This window comes from Zea mays, chromosome 2 (genome assembly GCF_902167145.1).
Source record: "Zea mays cultivar B73 chromosome 2, Zm-B73-REFERENCE-NAM-5.0, whole genome shotgun sequence".
NCBI lineage: Eukaryota > Viridiplantae > Streptophyta > Magnoliopsida > Poales > Poaceae > Zea > Zea mays.
This window is the reverse complement of record NC_050097.1, coordinates 204,113,266-204,133,914: the sequence shown is the minus strand read 5'-3', so window position 1 is coordinate 204,133,914 and position 20,649 is coordinate 204,113,266. Positions and strand designations below refer to the sequence as shown.

Here is a 20,649-nt window from a genome sequence, read left to right as displayed (position 1 = left end):
CTGGGCCAATATGCCGAAGCATGGGTACGCCACCATTTTTATTTAGATATGTAGCACTAAGTTAGATATTATTTCTAACTATCTCGTTGGTTTTCGTTGCAGTCGCGCGTCACATGGTGGCAGGCCTTGCTCCACCTTCTCGGCCTATGCTATGGCCCATAAGGGTAAGGCGACGTCCGACGTCACCTACAACCCGGATGATGGGCCCGAGGCCTACACCAACCCCACCGTCTACAGCCGCCTCCATGACTACACCGCCATGGCGCAGGAGGTCCATGGCCCAGACTATGATCCGAGCACCGAGCCGATCGACCCCGATGTGCTGATGAGGGTCGGAGGAGGCAAGAGACATGGGCGGTACTGGATTGCCGACGGGGCAATCGACTCGTCCTCCACTCCCACTCTGTCTCAGGTGAGAACAAGGAGCACGGGTTCGAGTCCAGCCATACGACCTCGGCACGACAGCTCACAACATCGCATACAGCAACTCGAGGTTAGTGCTTATGTAACTCGTCCTTTCTTGAGTCATATACCTTCTCTTTGAGTTACTATAACGTTGGCTTGTAATATTACAGACCCAACTAGAAGAAGAGAGGAGGGAACGTCAAGAGATGGAGGCGAGGATAATGGCGGAGCGGGCGGCAGCTGATCAGAGGATGGCAGAGATGTTCCAGTACATGCAGAGCCTTGGTGCCGCACAGGGCATCGCTCCGCCACCTCCATTGTTCCCCCAGTTGACCCTACTCTCTTCCACACTCCTGTGAGTATCAAAATTGTAGTTACATGTTTGTAATGCATCTGGTATAACACATGCAATCTCTTCTCTGTGCAGGGCCAATCTGGGGCGGCATCCAACAACCCTCCGGAAGGGTTCAGCCCAACGCAGCCCCGGTCAAACCGCCCACCTCCATGAGTGTTGTGTTTTCATTGTTTTAGACTTCAAAACTTATGTATAATATTTATGTCTGTGTTTGATACTTATGTGAGAGCTTGCGACGTTTGAGACTTATGTTTGTGTTTAATACGTGTGTTGAACACTTATGTTTGTGATGGATATTTATGTTTGTGTTGGCTATTTATGTCTGTGATGTATATATATGATATATATGTGATATCTTCTGTTTGTGTGGATGGAATACAAAAAACAAATAAAAAAGGTATATACTGGTCACTCTGCCGAGTGTCTGGGTCATAACACTCGACAAAGAGCACAAACCTGGACACCGGCTTAGGTTCTTTGCCGAGTGTTATGTCGCTGGCACTCGGCAAAGAACCTGACATGGGGACCCTCCCTGGCGGTTTCTTTGCCGAGTGTCTCTTGTGACACTCGGCAAAGAAGTATTCTTTACCGAGTGCTGCCTGGAAGGCACTCGGCAAAGCAGACTTCTTTGCCGAGTGTCTCAAGAGACACTCGACAAAGCTACCGTCTCCGTCACCCGGCGCCGTAACGGCCACTTTTCTAGCACTCGGCAAAGAGTTTTGCCGAGTGCCCGACAAAAAGCACTCGGCAAAGGAGGCTTTGCCGATGCACTGTTTGACGAGCCTTCTTTGCCGAGTGTTACACTCGGCAAAACCTTTGCCGAGTGTTTTTAAGGCTTCGCTGAGTGCTTCAGGCACTCGGCAAAGCTATTGATTCCGGTAGTGACCACAACTTTTTAATGGTCATATCGTGCCACGGTCGTGTTGTGCCTAAAACTTAAAGCGTGTGTTGATATAACGATGCTCCACTTAAAAATAACTCTACTATAAAACTTTAGGTGGAGTAGCTCTACTTTAGAATCTAGATTGTTTTTCATAACCAGTTGCAGTCTTCAAACTCTATATCTAGGTTACTTAATAGAATACGTTCCACCACTTTTCCAATGTATAGATTTAAATATATTCTAGATTTATAGGGTGATGGATAAAATTGATTTTGTGTACCACTAGTCAAAGTTTTCTACTCAGTACTCTACAAGTTATACCACGCTCTTCCGTTCGTTCTTTTATAATAGAAATGTAACATATGAATATCTCACTCTATATAACCAATAATAATATACAAATATATTTTATATAAAAACTATATTACGATTTTAATTAGAATGGAATTCAATTGTACGCATCCATACATGGCCTAGTTGGATTTGAGAAAACGACATGCGAGTAACCGTGCTTCCACTCAACGACGCCGCATCCGGTCGCAGCCTCACGCGGTCAGTCCTGCTCCGTTCTAAAGCGGAATTCAATGTTGGTTGTTGGTGTTGGCAAAGATTTCACCGCGCGCGTGACACATGCACACAAGACTGGTCCTTCCGTGTTCCGTCCTTATTGTAACAATGGCCACAATTTATATAACACACCTAAGCTGAGATAAGTGTGGCTCGTAGAGTCACACTTTACCATGTCTAAGAGAGCTTTATGGGTTTTTTTTACTCTGACATGTGATATCTAAAACCCTAAGGGCCAGTTTGAGAACCCTATTTTTCCAAGAGCTTCGTATTTTTCTAAGAAAAAATAAACTAATTTTGTTGAGAAAATAAAAATTCTTGAAAAAATAGGCTTCCAGATTAGCCCTGGCCAAAAGAGTTTTTACTATGGTTTAGTTACCAACAAAAAAAATGCCAACTTGGCCAAACTTGACTAAATTGAAGTGTAAACAGGCAACACCTATGACCTATCGTTGTTGATCGGGTTTCGTGATCCTCACTTCTCCGGGCAAGATCACGCTTTGAAATACAGTGCAACTCCACGCGCTGCTGCGTGAATATCTTAGCACATGTACACGCCTATCACCCTTCTCTTCTCCGCGCTCCGCTCCTCCAGTTCGGTCACCGCATCGTCATCGTGCCGAGTCACCTCCCCCTCGATCCCAAGGAGAATTCAGCGCGGTTGTTGACGACGATTTCGTTGTTCCTGACACACGCGGACAAGAATAGTCCGCGCGCGCGCCACTCGTGTTTCGTCACCTGCCATGGTGCCAAGCGTCCGTCGTCTGACGCCAACTGCCCTAGCTAGCGCGTCAAGCTCCGACCTTCTCTGAAGCTAGTCCGAGGGAAGGTCTGCAATTTCTGTCGCCTTCCGTACTACCATCACTTGCCGGCCCAGTCTCAAAGCAGGAGTATTTCATTTGTACCTTGCTGGATCGGAGTGTGCCAACAGCCAAGACAAAAGCACATGGCTGCACCTGCACTGCACCTCTTTGTTTTTTGTACCTTACTGGACGAATGACCTGAACCATGGAGTGGTCACGTCCCGCCTGCATCCCAGTCACAGCCGCCGCCGTCGTCCTCCTCCTCCTCCTCCTGCCGCGCTTCTGCTCACCGGCCGGCGACAAGTTGACCCCCGGGGAGTCGCTGTTGCCCGGTGAGACCATCGTGTCCGACGGCGGCGCCTTCGCGCTGGGCTTCTTCGCACCGTCCAATGCCACGCCAGGCAGGCAGTACGTCGGCATATGGTACAACAACATCCCCGTGCAGACGGTGGTGTGGGTCGCCAACCGGGACGCGCCGGTCACCGTCGGCGACGCGCGCTCCGGCAACTCCTCGTCGTCGTCGTCGTCTGCGCCGTCGCTTGCCCTGGCTAACGGCTCCGCCTCCACCGACCTCGTCTTGTCCGACGCCGGCGGCGGTCGCGTCGTTTGGACCACGAACACCACGAGCTCGGGTACTGGTTCGACCGCCGTGCTTCTCAACTCCGGCAATTTCGTCCTCCGGTCGCCGAACGGCACCACGCTCTGGCAGAGCTTCGACCACCCGACGGACACGTTCATCCCGGACATGAAGGTGGGCCTGCGCTACCGGACGCACGACGGCGCGCGCATCGTGTCGTGGAGGGGGCCCGGCGACCCGTCGCCGGGTACCTTCTCGTACGGCATGGACCCGCGCACGTCGCTGCAGATGCTGATGTGGAACGGGACGCGCACCTACTGGCGCAGCTCTGCCTGGACGGGGTACATGACCGTCAGCAGGTACCACGCCACCACCGGCACGGTCATCTACGTGGCGGTGGTCGACAGCGAGGACGAGATATACATGACCTTCCACGTCAACGACGGCGCCCCGCCCACGCGGTACGTGGTCACGGGCGCCGGCAGGTTCCAGCTCCTGAGCTGGAACCGCGACGCGTCCGCGTGGACCACGCTCGAGTCCTGGCCGTCGCGCTCCTGCAGCCCCTACGGCAGCTGCGGCGCCTACGGCTACTGCGACAACACGCTGGCCGTGGCGACGTGCAGATGCCTCGACGGCTTCGAGCCGGCGAGCCCGGCGGAGTGGAGCGGCGGCGTGTTCTCGCGCGGCTGCCGCCGGCGGAGCCAGCAGCAGGCGCTGGCGCCGTGCGGCGGCGAGGACGACGGGGACGCGTTCTTGGACATGCCCAACATGAAGGTGCCGGACAGGTTCGTGCTCCTGGGGACGAACGTGAGCTCCGGCGACGAGTGCGCCGCGGAGTGCCGCCGGAACTGCTCCTGCGTGGCGTACGCGTACGCCAACCTGCGCCGGAGCAGCGCCAAGGGGGACACGGCGCGGTGTCTCGTCTGGACCGCTGACCTCGTGGACGCGCAGATGGTCGGCGCGCTCTGGGGCGTCACCGCAGAGACGCTCCACCTCCGCGTTCCTGCAGGATTCACTGGTCCAGTATCTTCGTTTCAATATTATTCTTTTCCTTTTGTTTTCCCCCGATTATTATTCTTCGTTTCCCGCCCCCATGCGTCGTCGTCTTGCAACTGCTCACCAAACCTAGCTACCCTGTATGTATTTGTGTAGGCAGAAAGACGAGGAACAAAATTGTAAAAATTGTGCTACCGGTGTTGGCAAGCATTTCTTTGCTCTCGTGCATTTTCCTTGTTTGGTTTTGCAAGACCAGAGGTACATTTACATATTTGTATTATTATTATTATTATTATTTTGCCATCATGCATGTTATCACAAGATCAAATGCTAGTCAAATCATTTTTTTCCTCAGATAAGACAAGCAGCAGTGAAAGTGACAAGAAGTTAGTTCCCGGTAGCGTGCAGACTTCAAGCGACCTCGCAGAACGAAACCCTACCGAAGACCTCGAGTTCGCTTCCATACGGTCTTTCGAAAAGGAGCTGCCTTCCATACAGTTGAGCGACATCGTCGCGGCGACGAAGAACTTCTCGAGGGAATGTATGGTCGGGCGCGGAGGCTTCGGGAAAGTGTACAAGGTAACATTCCGCGTGTCGTGTCCTGTCCTTTTTTCCGCGAATCTGAACTCACGAACCAACACCCAGTTATTGCTCTACTACTACTGTTCTGAAGGGGACACTGTTGGGTGGCCGTGAAGTCGCCGTCAAGAGGCTGAGCAGGGACTCCGAGCAAGGGACGGAGGAGTTCAAGAACGAGGCTACCTTGATCTCCAAGCTGCAGCACCGGAACCTGGTCCGGCTTCTCGGCTGCTGCACGGAGGGAGCCGAGAGGCTGCTGGTGTACGAGTACCTGGCCAACAAAGGCCTAGACGCTATCCTCTTCGGTACGTTAACGCGCTTGCTCTCGTCAGAACTGACGGAGCTTGCTGAAGCAGTGTGTAATGGTGGTATGCTTTATTATCGCCGTGTTCACCGCATGCGCAGACAGCGAGAGGAGGTCGCTGCTGGACTGGCCGACGAGGCTGGGGATAATCAAGGGGGTGGCTAGGGGCCTCCTGTATCTCCATCAAGACTCAAGGCTGACGGTGATACACAGGGACCTCAAAGCGAGCAACGTCCTGCTGGACGCCGAGATGAGGCCTAAGATAGCGGACTTCGGCATGGCACAGATCTTCGGCGACAACCAGCAGAAGGCGAACACTCGGCGAGTTGTTGGGACATAGTAAGTGCATGCAGTGCTTTTCAGCAGCGTTGCCTTCTTTTTGTTCTTTTGTTTTTTTTTTTTTTTTTGCATAGGATTGGATGGACACTTTGTTTCTGTCTGTCTGAGTCTGGATTTTTCTGATGGTGTTGGTAGTGGCTACATAGCTCCTGAATACCAAACGGAGGGCGTCTTTTCTGTCAAGTCCGACGTCTACAGCTTCGGCGTGTTGGTCCTGGAGATTGTAAGCGGCGTCCGGATAAGCTCCACAGATAATATCAAGGGATCTCCGGGCCTTGTAGCCTATGTAAGTGATTTATTATCTGATCATTATACGTATTAGTCTTGTCTAGTGACTGGTTTGGGTCTCTCTCTCTCTCTCTCTCTCTCTCTCTCTCTCTCTCTCTCTCTCTCTCTTTTCAGGCATGGAGGCTATGGAACGAAGGGAACGCAAGTGACCTGATGGACTCGTCCATCTCGCAGTCGGAGAGCTGTGTGTTGGACGAAGCCTTGCTGTGCGTCCACGTCGGGCTCCTGTGCGTCCAGGACGACCCGAACCGCAGGCCGCTCATGTCGTCCGTGGTGTCCATCCTGGAGAACGGGAGCGTGTCTCTGCCCACGCCGGACAAGCCGGCATACTTGGCAGAGAAGATTTGGAACAGGGGCCTTGGCCTAGAAGGAGACGATGTACACAACTCCAGGAACTCCATGACCATGACTGTCCTCAAGGGACGGTAGCCAACAATGCAACAGACCCTTCAAATGCGTGTTTCTGGGCGTTTGTTTGTCCATCTGCAATGATTTTTGACACGGGATACCTGGCGCCTTCAACCTGTATTGATTGACACCTGATCGTCCCCGCACGCGCGGTCCAGTTGCAACCTACTCCCCCACGCGGCCACGCCTCAGCCGCTGCTCTTACCGACTCCTGTTCCCCAAATCGGTACCCCGCTTGGAGTCCTTATGCACCAGTACACAGTTTGGCGTCCAGATGAAAAACGGGGCGCGCCCACAACACGACCACGTTCTAGCTTCCGTGCACGGCTGCTACAGCTTAATTCCCAATTTTTTCCCCGGACAAAAAAAGTTGTTCCACAAGTGACACGCTGGCGCATATGCGTAAGGCTTGCAAACCTGAAACCTTAATAGCACCGCTACTGCATTTTCTGACAGATTCCATATGCATCATCATTCATCATCAAAAGTTCCTCACTTGACAAAATAAATATGCTTCTGTATTAGCCAGTGCACCCTTGACAAGCTGCAAAAATGTGGCTTCCATTTGAACCATCAACTGTAAACCTGAGCCCGAGCGTACAGGCACATAACTGAGCTTTTTTGCAAACAAGAAAAATATGGGGTCAGCTTCGGTACAAGCAAGGCCTCTTCGAAACAGAGGTCAAACTCAGTTCGCGTCTAATTTCTTCTCAGCTTCACTGATGACCTCTAGTTGCTCCAACAAAGCGGTGAGCTTCCTCATGTCCTCCTCCTGTACGCTCTGTGGAGCCTTCTCGCGATAGCCAGAGGCGTCCATTTTCTGCGCCAGTGCATTCTGTAGCCTGCGTGTATGATAAGAGACATGTTACCGACAAGATTGAACAACACTGAAACATGGGGACAAATACTGTCGAAAATGGACCTAAGAAGACAAGTGAGCTTACTTTTGAATCTCATCTTTTTTCTTCTTTAGCTTTTCACGTTCAGCGTCTGCATTTAAAGCTCCTTGGAGCTGAAGGTACACAGACAAGTCTTTGTTGACAACAGCAGTTGCACAATCGGCTGGAGTTTCATCATTCTCTGTCAGGATCTGCAGAAGTTCCCATAACAGATCAGTGCTTTTGTTCAGAACTTTTAAAATCAGGTGGATTTTTCTTTCTAGTGTCAGTAAGGTAGCATATACATGCTAACAGCTGAAGAAAGACATGAAAGAATATTATTTCGGAAGAACCAGTGCGTAACAATAGCTATTTGAAGTCACCAAACTCCATTTAGGTTTCAGCATAAATTCCAGTCCATAAAAGGATAAACTGAATGTAGATTATGAAAGGGAAAAGCACAAATAGTCATACAGAAGTACCTTGAGATGTGATATGGAAGAAAGATACACGATTAGAGATTGATAGCACTGGATTGTGGCAGCGATCTCTTGGCCTCGGCAAAGTGCAAAAGCAGGACGTCTATAAAGAAGAAAATATTAATAAGTTATTTCTCCATTTTGCAAAAGCAGGTTGAAAAATCAACCAAGTAAATACTAAGACAAAGCAAAAAAGATGGCAACCTTTCATTTGAATCTGTTGGTGGCTTCAGAGACCTTATTTTGTTCACAGCATCCAAGACGATGTCCATTTCATTTTCAAGTCTGCCATTACTCCATTCCTATCATAAAAAGCCATATGTTCCCATGGGTAATAAGTTTTACTCTTTCCTCAAATCATAATTGAATATTTTACAAGAATCTTCTTTAGGACATAGGTATTACCTCAACAAGAGATGGATACTGTGAAATCATAATCGAACCTTTCCTACAAGAATCTTTGGGCTGTGGAAGACGCTGCCAGAGCTCTTCTGTTACAAAGGGCATGAATGGGTGGAGCAAGCGCAGCCCAGTATCCAGGCAAATCCACAGGGTATCTCTGGAGGCAGCTCTTGCTGATTCAAGCTCTTGAGAATCGTTGAAGAAGTAAGGTTTGATAGCTTCTATAAATACATCACATAGCTGATACTGCCACCATGAGTATATAGCAGATGTTGCGTCAGACAACTTATATGCTTCTAAAGAGGAAACGGTTTTCCCAACGGCCTTGCTAAGCACCGAGAGTATCCACTTGCAGATTGGTGGCATAAGAGACACATCAACAGTTGCCGGCGGAATGTAATGGTCACCCAGTTTGCCCATCGCAAAACGGATGGCATTCCATAATTTGTTGCACCACTGTCTGTATCCAACCACCCTCTTAATATCAAGATTTATCCTGTCAGACTGAATGAAAAAAGGAGTTTGTATAAAAACATGCATAATACATTATACAAAAGAAAACTCAAGTGGGTGTCATTGAACCTGGGAAGTGTACGATATCAGTGCAAAGCGTAGAGCATCGGTACCACATTCTGCTATGCCATCAGGAAAATCCTTCTTCTTCCCATCTCTTGCAATGTTTAATTCATTTGGATCCAGATTGCCTTCTTCCAAACGTTTCAGAAGACCATCCAGCGACATGCCATTTATCACCTCAAGAGGATCAACAACGTTACCAAGTGATTTTGACATCTTTCGGCCATGTGCATCCCGAATCATAGGATGTAAATAAACCTGAGAAGGTAGCACAGGGTTATCGATCATCAGACAAGAGGTGATTAGGAGATATACTCAAATATAGTGGTGTTTTTTAGACCCACGGTATATGGGTGGCTTGCTAATTGAGCTAAAAAAAGAATAATTTGCTGCCAGAAAAAAAGACGATGTTTCATGAATTTATAGACTACAACAGAAATGCAGACATCAGTCTGCTAATGAATGATGTGACCAAAGCATGTGAACAATATATGTTAAATATCAGTAGCCTGTAGAGACGAAGGGCAGAGCAGATCAGTAAAGAATGATCTAAAATGGGCAGGTCCTTATTTCATCTCACAAACTTCTAGTAACTTGATTAAACATCTACAGTATTGTGGGTAGACTGCTCATTGCTCTAGCATGGGTCTCTTATTGATCATCAGATTATAATGTTACAGAAATTCAGAGCATGAAGAGACATAAAAGACAATGATAGGATTTGAATAAATAGACTGCTACAATCATACAATCAGTGACAAAATGGAGACTGATGCTATACCTTCTGAAATGGCACATCACCACCAAGTTGCATTCCCATCATCACCATCCTTGCTACCCAAAAGAAGAGAATATCAAGTCCAGTTTCTAGTACCGATGTAGGGTAGAAAGCACGGAGGTCAGCGGTATCAGATGGCCAACCAAGTACTGTTAAGGGGAAAAGACCAGATGAAAACCAAGTATCCAGCACATCAGGGTCTTGATCTAGACGTAATTTCTTTCCTGCATACTTTTTCTGCGCTTCAAGGTTTGCATCGCTTTCGTTTCTTGCGACTATCCAGCGATCATTTGCAGAACCAAGGTTTTTATCCAGGTCATCCTCTAGTGTCACATACCATGCAGGTACACGATGTCCCCACCAAAGTTGCCTTGAGACACACCAATCACGTATATTTTCAAGCCATCTACAAAGACATCAGTAACGGATAGGTCATTTATTTCAGATTTATCGCATTCATTTGACCTAATAATTGCAAGAGACAAACACGTTGAATGTAATACCTGTACCAGTCTTGCTCATACTGCTGGGGAATAATTTCAATCTTTTTCGACCTTACAGCGTCAAGGCCCGCCTTGGCCATGTGGTTGCAATTAACAAACCACTGTGGTTTTATCATAGGTTCCACTACATCATTAGTTCTTGAACAAACACCCAAGCTCATTTCATTCTTCTTTGTGTCCTTATACAACCCCTTAATTATAAGAATAAAAAATGTTACAATCAAAATCCATATATATAACAAGAAAGCAAAGACCTAAGTCTTCAAAAAATGATGAAACTATCAAATAAGCTATCCATAATTTCCAGCGTGGAGGATATATGTAAGACATGAGATTCTAGAAAAAAAATTAATTATGTATAGCCAATCCCATCCTGAAACCTGAAGCAATTGCTAACTTTAATACTCCCTCCGTCCCAAAATATAGTTCTTTGTAGAACTCTTTTTCATGTCCACATTCGAATGAATGATAATGAATGTAGACATAGATACAAAATACATTCATAAGTTAATTAATGAATGCATTTTTAATCTAAAACAAATTATATTTTGGAGCGGAGGGAGTAGAATCCATATATTTTGAAATTAAATGTTAAGCTACTTCCAATACTAATGCTGAACTGAAAGTAATTCATGCTAGAATATAGACTAATGTGACTCATACTTATTTTTTGTTCTTTGTAAACCACATTACAAATAAATGAATAAAACATTATTATGATACAACAATCATGATATTTCACTATTACCATTTTCACTTTGTTAGACTATGCATGCAATTTCACATATTGTAATGCATATATTCATAAAAAGCGATTGATAATCAACTATTTTCAGATATTGTTTTAATGGACAGTTAGGCAAATCCAGTAATACCTTTTCCTTCAGCGCCTCAATAACAGCAACTCGAGCGGTGAACCTTGGCATTCCATCAAATTTTGCACCTCCATTGCTATTTATTTTTCCATCGTCTGTGAAGATATTGATGAATTCAAGGTTATGCCGCTTTCCAACTTCAAAGTCATTTGGATCATGGGCAGGGGTAATCTGCATAAAAAAGAGCAAAGAACAATACAGTCTAAGAGGGTAGACATGAGAAAGGTACAGGTAAGTACAATAAGATGATAAAAAGGTACTCCCCAGCAGCAACTTTTACCTTGACAGCCCCAGTACCAAAAGTGGGATCAACTAACTCAGCATCACAGATTATTTTGAGTCTTCGGCCATTGAAGGGGTGGACTGCGTATCTTCCATGCAGATGTTTATACCTTTCATCCTCAGGGTGAACGGCTATTGCTGTATCACCCAGCATTGTTTCTATTCTGGTGGTTGCTACAACAATCTCACCAAGTCCTTCCTCGAGCGGATAGGCAAAAGATATCAATACACCAAACTGTACAGGATTGGCATAACCAGGGACCTTTAACATTGTTTCTTCTTTAAGATCAATATGATCAACCTGACAAAAAGTACTTTCCATAAATCATTCATATCAAGGATCACAAAGTCTACCATAAATAATATAAAGTTCCATCAACCTCAATGTCAGAAATTGCAGTTCGAAGCGTGCAATCCCAATTCACAAGGCGATAATCTCTGAAAAGGAATAAACAATTCATAAGATGTGACAAACTAGATTGGCAACTGGAAACAGGAACAGGTAAATGATCATAACAAACTGAGTTGTGGATTATTTCATTCTAATACTCAAATACGAAGTGTGAGAAAACTGACCGATATATCAGGCCTTCCTTATGTAACCTGACAAAAGCTTCAGTTACGGCTTTTGATCTTTGCTCATCCATTGTAAAAGCCTGGTGCCAAGTTTGAAATGAAGTTACTATGTGTTAATATGCATGGTTCAAGCACGAGATATGATTTTTTTCCCAAACTAAAATAAATATGTTACCTCACGGGACCAATCAAGTGAAGCCCCAAGCCGGCGCAATTGATTCAATATGGTACCACCATATTGATCTTTCCATTTGAGTACCTGTTTGTAAGATGACAAAGAAATGGAATAAGCAAACATCAAACCTAAAAATGATACATCAGGTGCAGAATTAAGGAATCAGAAAAGCAAACAACACATTCATTTCAGAACAAGATAGCAACTACGATGTTTCAGAACCACAAAGAAGAATGAATCCATTATTAATGGTAAAATATAAAGATCCACATGATCACACGTCATCAAAAGAAGTGCTTACTTCAGAAACAAATTTTTCACGCCCTATGTCATGCCTTGTCAACTTCCTTTCACGCATAAGCTTCTTCTCTACAACAACCTGATATAAATGAGAACAGATGTCAAAACAAAGTATTCTGTTGTCCAAACAAGAAGTCTGAACCTACAAATGCTAAGTTAAATCATATACAAAAGTTCAAATCAGCAAAAAATACAATATCAATTTGCGCAAGGAAATAGAAGTGACAAAAAATCCCAGATATTTTATTGACAAAAGTTGGACCATGCGATTAATGAATGAGCAATTGCTAAACAGTAAATTAGAAATCCAAAAGTAAGAAATGTCATTCAAAACATTATTTTAAAAAGTTTCACTAAAAATACATAAAAATATTTTATTGACATGTCCCAACAACCTTGTTGAGGATTTCTTAACAACAGTACATTGCTTTCTATCACGGATAGGATGGGTCAATATATGTTTGTTCCACAACTTGAATGACAAATTCTATCATCTGAAACCGCATATTTCATCATATAAACACCATCTGACGGTAAAAAATCCCGGATGCAGACCTGTGTAGCAATGCCAGCATGGTCCACTCCAGGGACCCACAGAGCATTGTAGCCTGACATCCGACGCCATCGTATCATAGCATCCTGCATTGGTTACAAAACCATTGTATAGTCAATGTCAATACCGGTAACATGGCATAACAATCTATGCAAACCAAAAAAAAGAAAAAAAAAATAACACCTCTATAGCCACTGTAAGTGCATGACCGATGTGAAGAGCTCCAGTCACATTTGGAGGTGGCAGAACCTGAAAATAAATAAAAATAACTCAACCCTATGTTGGAAGTTAACCAATGGTCAACAATATAAAAGCACTTAAATGATGTCAAAAGATACAGTATACTAAATCAGTATCTAGCTTATCTTGCACAGCTGTTCAAGAGCATGGATTACTTACTATAACAAATGGTGGTTTTGTGCTTGCCGAATCTGCCCCAAAATATCCTGAAGATTCCCACCAGGCATACCATCTGCATACAATAAAAGAAATCATGCAGTTGAGCCAGACATTCCCAACGCTAGGAATTATAAAATCAACAAATCAAAGAACTAATCAAGCATCGTACGATCTCTCAACTGCACTTGGACTGTATTGCTTGGCCATCTGAGGTGCGAGCAATTTTTTCTGTCCATTAGGAGTGTCTGGGTCTATGAAATCCTCTGGATTTTCGTCCTCCACAGCTTTCTTCCTTAGTTTCTTCTCAGTCTTCTTTGTTCCATCTGATGTTGCTTGTGCCTAAATCATGCAAGTGTTTCATTTACTAGACAACTGGATCATCTTCTCAATCATAAACAGATCTAAGAGTATTATATTAGAACCTGGAGCCTAGCCGCCTCCTTTTGTTTTGCCTTAAGTTTCTTCTCTTCTTTCTCTTTTGCCTGCAAGCATAACATTTAACCCATAAGTGACTATACATACACCGATACACGATAAAAAAATATGTCTGATCTCATAATTCAGTTGATTTCTAACCTTGTGAAGTTACTGTTAAATATGATCTAACAACTATTTTCAAGCCATCCAATTACCAATTACCCCATTTGAGCCAAGACAAAAGGATATATCCGGGCAAATAGTACAGAGAGCAATGCAAGACAGAATTTGATTGATACCTTTTGATCTTTTTTCAGCTTCCTTTCTAACTCTTTCTCATCAAGTTGCTGCATAAATCAAAACCAATTAAAAAATAAGTTGCTAACTTGAAGAAAAAAAGAAGTGCAGTCCAGACTGCACAAAGGTGGCAAGTACTCCCGGAAAAAAAAAATTCCCGCGTATGCTTGTGTGATGGGGAGCATTATACTACTGAAGGTCCAAAAATTGCTACTTCACACTGCTCATGCATGAACTTCTATGGGCCTATTTGGTTCAGCTTTTTTCTGACCAGCTTTTTGAGAATCTAGCTGTGGGGAGAATCTGGCTGTGTAGAGAATCTGAGTATCATTAGGATTACATGCGGAGGAAGATAAAGTTGTTCATAGGGCTCAGGATCTATAAAGTGACGGATTACTACTATTGCGACGACTCAACCGATTATATGTTTATGTTGATTTTGAATGTTTTTTTGTAGAGAGTTGGTTTAGGGGAAAGCACCGCACACTCAATCAGGTGCGTGACTTCTCATATATATAGCCAAGTGGCCTGGTGTACTAGGATACAATCTCCTAAACTAGGAAGGCTGTCACCTATACAAGGTAAGGCTAAACTAGGAAGGTTGTCATCTATACAGGGTAAGACAGCCGGCTGTAGATATATGCCTAATACCCGCCCGCAGTCGCAGCGGGAGAGTCACGGACGCAAAGACTGGACCTAAACTCGGTAAACAACTGGACAGGTAAGCCTTTGGTCATGATGTCCGCGAATTGATGAGTAGAGGGGACATGGAGCACCCGAACTTGCCCCAGTGCCACCTTTTCGCGAACAAAATGGATGTCGATCTCAATGTGCTTCGTGCGGCGATGATGAACGGGATTAGCTGCCATGTAGACAGCGCTCACGTTGTCGCAGAAGACGACCGTCGCAGAGGCAAGAGAGACCTGAAGGTCCTGAAGGAGCTGCCGCAGCCAACAGCACTCAGCAACAGCATGGGCCACAGCTCGGTATTCAGCCTCCGCGCTGGACCGAGAAACTGTGGTCTGTCGCTTGGAGGACCAAGAGATGAGGTTGTCGCCGAGGTAGACGCAGTAGCCTGAAGTGGAACGTCGAGAGTCGGGGCAGCCAGCCCAATCCGCATCGGAATACGCGGTGAGGGACTGGACAGGGCCGACTCCAAGGTGAAGGCCGGAAGAGAGAGTGCCCTTCAAATAGCGCAGGATCCGCTTTAGCAGCGCCAGGTGGGGCTCGCGCGGGTCGTGCATGAAAAGACACACCTGCTGAACGACGTAGGCCAAGTCAGCTCGGGTCAGGGTGATGTACTGGAGGGCACCGGCGATGCTCCTGTATATGGATGGATCAGCAACGGGAGCACCATCAGTGGCGGATAGCTTGGCATGAGTGTCGACAGGGGTCGATGTAGAGTGACACTCAGCCATGCCAGCGCGCTGGGGAAGCTCAACGGCGTACTGTCGCTGAGACAGGAAGATCCCGTCGGAGGAGCGCGTGACGGAGATGTTGAGGAAGTGATGGAGGTCCCCAAGGTCTGTCATGGCGAACTCCGAGTGAAGAAGGGTGATGAAGCGCTGAAGAAGATCCGTCGAAGAGGCAGTGAGGATGATGTCGTCGACGTAGAGGAGCAGGTAGGCGAGACTCTCACCCTCTTTGTAGACAAAGAGGGAGACGTCGGAGGAGGCGGTGAACCCGAGCTGGCGTATGTACGTGGCGAACCGCTGGTACCATGCCCTGGGAGCCTGCTTTAGGCCATAAAGAGAGCGCTGCAGAAGACAAACATGGTCAGGAGCAGCGGGGTCGACGAAGCCGGGCGGCTGCTGGCAGTAGACCGTCTCCTCGAGGTGGCCGTGAAGAAAAGCGTTCTTCACGTCCAGCTGGCGGATGGGCCACGAACGAGAGGCGGCGATGTTGAGGACAGTCCGGATGGTCGGGTGTTTGACCACCGGGCTGAACGTCTCGTCGTAGTCGATGCCATGCTGCTGAGAGAAACCGCGCACCACCCAGCGTGCCTTGTGACGAGCAAGAGTGCCATCAGAGTGGTACTTATGCTTGAAGATCCATTTCCCGGAGACAACGTTGGCACCGGGGGGTCGGGGAACGAGGCGCCAGGTGTCGTTGTCGATGAGCGCCTGGTATTCCTCGGCCATTGCCGCGCGCCAGTTTGGATCAGCCAAACCGCTGCGGTAGTTGCCGGGGATCGGAGAGGCCGGCGTCGTCGCAGTCGCCGAGAGACCCACGTACCGCACCGGTTGGATGGCGCCAGACTGGGTGCGGGTGACCCGACGGGGCTCGGGAGGCGGCGGAGGTGGAGGTGGAGCCGGTGAAGATGAGGCGGGGTCGTCGACGACGTGGAGGGCCGGCTCAGCCACGTACTCGGGCAGAGCTGGTGTAGTCCGCGGGCGTCGAGCGTACACACGCGGACGTTCGCGTGGTGCATCCGGAAGTGTAGTCGGCGGAGGCGGTGGCGCAGCTGACGAAGGAGGTGTCCTAGAGGCAAGCTCCTGGAGGACAGGGCCGCGCATGAGGATAGCAGGGTCTTCCTCATGCACGACAGGTGACGACCGTGGTCGCTCAACGTCACGTGGTGACGGAGCTACCACGGGAACAACTGCTGCAGGGTTAGGGGCAATCAAAAAATCCATATCCGTCACAGGGAGGAGTGTGGTGGAGAAGGGAAAGGATGTCTCGTCAAACACGACGTGACGGGAGATGATGACGCGCCTGGTGGTGAGGTTGAGACAGCGGTAGCCTTTATGGGAAGAAGGATATCCCAAGAAGACACAGGCTGCCGAGCGAGGAGCTAGCTTATGTGGTGTTGTGGCAGAGAGGTTTGGATAGCAGAGACACCCGAAAACACGAAGGTGACTGTATTCGGGGGTCTTGTTATATAGTATGGTGTAGGGAACGACGTTGTTCACAGAGGAACAGGGCCGGCGGTTGAGGAGGTAGGTGGCGGTGACGAGCGCCTCGGCCCAGTAAGGTGGCGGCATGTGGGCATGTATGAGGAGAGTGCGGCTGATGTTATTCAGCGTGCGAAGGATCCGCTCTGCCTTGCCGTTTTGTTGGGATGTGTAAGGGCAGGAAAATCGGAAAAGAATGCCACGAGATGAAAATAGAGAGGTGAGGGTGTGGTTAGCAAATTCAGTGCCATTGTCAGCCTGGAAAGATTTTATTGTGACGCCAAATTGGGTTTGCACAAGAGCGCAAAAATCAGTGATGTGAGAGGCTACTTCAGATTTGGGAATAAGTGGAAAAGTCCAGCAAAAATGAGAGTAATCGTCTAACAAAACCAAGTAGTACTGGCACCCTGATATGCTAGCCACGGGAGACGTCCAAACATCGCAATGAATCAAATCAAAAGGTGCAGAACTGCGTGTTTGAGAAGGAGTAAAAGGTAGTCTCACATGTTTGCCAAGCTGACAGGAATGACATAGAGGTGGTTCTACTTTATTACAAGAAATGGCGAAAGTATTTCTAAGAGTATTTATTGCAGTAGAAGACGGATGACCGAGCCGAGAGTGCCACAGGGAGGTGGTGATGGCAATGGAGGCGTACGGCGAGGTGTGGGTGGCAGCTGGAATGGTGTAGAGGTCCCCATCACTATCGCAGCAAAGCATCACGCGACGACTCGCCATATCCTTAACAGAAAAACCAAGAGCGTCAAATTCAATCGAACAATTGTTGTCACGAGTAAATTGATGTACCGAGAGGAGGTTACGAACGAGGGAAGGAACCACTAGGACATCACGCAGAGTGAAAGTGGATGAACTAGTAGGAAGGACAGAGGAGCCGCGGCAGGTGATGGGTAGGTTGTGACCATTGCCGACAGTGATGGAAGTATAAGAGGGTGGGAGACGGGAGAGGAGTATACCATTCGTAGACGTCATGTGGCGGGAGGCGCCTGAGTCCATCACCCAGCTGCCCTGTCCCTGAAGGGCGAGCTGGTGCAAGGCAGCGATGAGGCCGGATTGGTCCCAGTTCGGCGTGGGGGACGGCATCTGGAGCGGTGCGAAGGCGGTATGCGCTTGAGGTTGGGGAGCGACGCCCAGGACTCCAGCGCCAGGAGCACGCCACCCGCCCTGTCCGCCTGGGCCTCCCTGCGGCGCGCCATAGGGGGAGAAGCAGAACCAGGGGCCCGACGGCTGGCGGCCCGACTGCGGCCACTGGTGAGTAGATGCACCAGATTGTTTGCCGTAGTTGACGCCCTTCTTCTTCTTGCTGCCGCCGCCGTGTCCGCCGCCGCCTGCCGGTGTCTGCTGGGGACTAGCAGAGGAGCGGCAGCCGCCCGGGCCAGAGCAGGAGGAGGTGGCGGCGAGGAGAGCTGTGGCGGCCGCCGTCTTGACCTCGTTGGCGAGGCGGAGCTCCTTGAGTTTCAGGAGGTCAAGAGCAGAGGCGAAGTCGGGAAGGACGGTGGAGTTGGCGATGTCGTCTGCGGTGTTGCTGAAGCGGGGATTGACGCCGCGGAGAAGATTGAGGACGAGCTGCGAGTCCTCGACGGGATGGCCGACGTCCCGGAGATCGGCGGCCTTCCGCTTCATGATCTCAGCGTACTCGTCGATGGAGGAGTCGCCTTGGGGCATGGAATGGAAGTCGTGGAGGTGGAGAATCGCCCGCGGGGCCTTATTGGCGCGGAACAGACCTTCGATGGCGACCCAAAGGTTGTGGGCGGTCTGGTTGTCACCGTCGACGGCGAGGCTGAGGATGGAGTCGTCGACGGAGCCGAAGATCCAGCTGCGAACGCAGCAGTCCGCTTGATCCCAGATCGGGTCTTGCGGGCGTGGGGGAGCAGAGCCGTCGATGTGGTGGCGAAGGAGGAACTTGCCGCACATCGATTTGAAGAAGGATGCCCATCGGGAGTAGTTGGAGGCCTTCATCTCCAGCTTGGTCGGTACATGAGATTGAACCGAAACCGTGGCATACGAGGGCACCATGAGCTGCTGGATGGCGCCAAGGTTGGCGCTGGCGCCTAAGGTCTGCTCAGACATGGAGGAGAGGAGGGGTGCCGGCGGCGTGAGAGGAAGCAGAGAGCAGCGGAAGGAAGGCCGGGATCGAATTGATCCTGGTCCTCTTATACCATGTAGAGAGTTGGTTTAGGGGAAAGCACCGCACACTCAATCAGGTGCGTGACTTCTCATATATATAGCCAAGTGGCCTGGTGTACAAGGATACAATCTCCTAAACTAGGAAGGTTGTCACCTATACAAGGTAAGGCTAAACTAGGAAGGCTGTCATCTATACAGGGTAAGACAGCCGGCTGTAGATATATGCCTAATATTTTTACCCAAATGAATTTTATAGAAACTGGCTAAAAAACTGAGTGTTTGGCAGTTCGCAACAGCTTTTGGTGGCCAGAAGCTGCGAAAAGCCGAAACAAACAGGCACTACGAATGATGTTATTAGCAATGCATGTGATGACCTGAACATCTCGTCAGGTCATTTTGTAGCTCCAAACCAGCAGCATTCACTGCGACAGTAGCGAGCGTTCCTGTGTGCATGTAACTCTCCACACAACTCCGGTTTGCTTTGAATTCAATCCAGGGGGTCAAAAAACACTGCTAGTGCATTTCATCAGGCGCTACTAACATATACTAGTTTGCATTACGCAACGGCTAAACAGGTTATTGATTCAGGCATATCAGAATTTTATGAGCAAACAGTTGGTGCAAAACAGTCTTGGAGGACACAGCTTGCAACAAAAGCGCAATTCAATTTAGAATGCTCGTACATCCCGACACCACTTGATAGAAGGAAAAAACGACCTGGCACCATCTATGCAAACGTGATACAAGGTGAGGTAAGTGAGGATACGAACCTTCTCCTCAGCAACCCTCTCCACCCCCTGCCCATCAGATTGCTGCACAAAACCACACCCACATCAGTCCCGCAAACATAAAGAAGGGATCCCCACGAGTAGCAGCAGCGGGGGGGCGGGTTGCTCGATCGGCATACCCTTTCTTACCTTGTCCATGCTTCAGATCAAGCCGGCGGATTGGCGCTTCTCTGTGCCTCTGTCGCCGGCAACAGAACGGGTGGAATCAGTGACGGAGGCAGACAAAAATTATAGGTAGGGCGAGTTCTAACGCCGCTCGCAAGTCGCAACTCCAGGCTCCAGCTAGCCAGCGACTGACCGCCAGCCACGGGTTGCTCCTGCTCACTCCGCGCCGACCGCGCACTCGCGTGGCCGCTGAGGGATGAGGCGCCGGGCCGCTGGTTCTGCTGCTCCTCGCGTAACTCGGGCCTCAGGCCTCCGGGCTTTGGCAGTCCGGCGGGTGGCGGGCGGAGGACGGCGGAGCGAGCAGGACGGGGTCGGGACTCGGGAGGGTAGGGTTCTGTGGGTGTTTTTTCGCCTTGTGTGGAGTTGCAAGGGGATTGGGCAGGCCGGGCCAGGTGGAGTCGCATTACAAGTGGGCTGCTTTTGTTAAATGGCTGGCATGTGGGGTCTCCAAAAAATTGGCCAAATTTACACCTGACGGGTTCTCAATTCTCATTTTACTTTTGGGGCGTCAATCTTCATGGGCCACAAAAATTTTGCGCCCCAGCGATTGGGCCCGTTCGCCATCGCCGCCGACGCCGTCGCCGATATGATCTTCGTCGCCATACTAGAGTAGAAAAAAGACAGCAGTACACTGTTTAACTTCCAGATTACGGCTAAAGCAAGGAC

The 20,649-nt window shown here is 48.5% G+C and overlaps 2 protein-coding genes across 2 annotated transcripts; one reads left to right on the top strand and one right to left on the bottom strand.

Moving 5' to 3' along the window:
- Nucleotides 1-3,074: 3,074 nt before the first annotated feature.
- LOC100273967 (uncharacterized) lies at nucleotides 3,075-6,599 on the top strand. Its single transcript, NM_001353585.1, has 7 exons — nucleotides 3,075-4,608; nucleotides 4,743-4,844; nucleotides 4,942-5,165; nucleotides 5,260-5,470; nucleotides 5,571-5,808; nucleotides 5,944-6,094; nucleotides 6,211-6,599. Exons 1-7 carry the CDS (start codon nucleotides 3,219-3,221, stop codon nucleotides 6,523-6,525), a joined length of 2,631 nt encoding a protein of 876 aa, NP_001340514.1. The 5' UTR covers nucleotides 3,075-3,218; the 3' UTR covers nucleotides 6,526-6,599.
- Nucleotides 6,600-7,002: 403 nt separating this feature from the next.
- LOC100383209 (uncharacterized) lies at nucleotides 7,003-20,315 on the bottom strand. The gene is made up of 22 exons (NM_001361957.1): nucleotides 19,948-20,315; nucleotides 19,801-19,842; nucleotides 13,997-14,044; nucleotides 13,703-13,762; nucleotides 13,450-13,619; nucleotides 13,281-13,353; nucleotides 13,065-13,130; nucleotides 12,884-12,967; nucleotides 12,330-12,407; nucleotides 12,029-12,112; nucleotides 11,854-11,933; nucleotides 11,658-11,715; nucleotides 11,276-11,578; nucleotides 10,996-11,166; nucleotides 10,121-10,311; nucleotides 9,621-10,023; nucleotides 8,846-9,097; nucleotides 8,267-8,767; nucleotides 8,066-8,163; nucleotides 7,865-7,964; nucleotides 7,449-7,594; nucleotides 7,003-7,346 (listed from the first exon to the last, which is right to left on the bottom strand). The coding sequence occupies exons 1-22, from the start codon at nucleotides 19,954-19,956 to the stop codon at nucleotides 7,193-7,195; spliced, it is 3,171 nt and encodes a 1,056-aa protein (NP_001348886.1). The 5' UTR covers nucleotides 19,957-20,315; the 3' UTR covers nucleotides 7,003-7,192.
- Nucleotides 20,316-20,649: the final 334 nt, after the last annotated feature.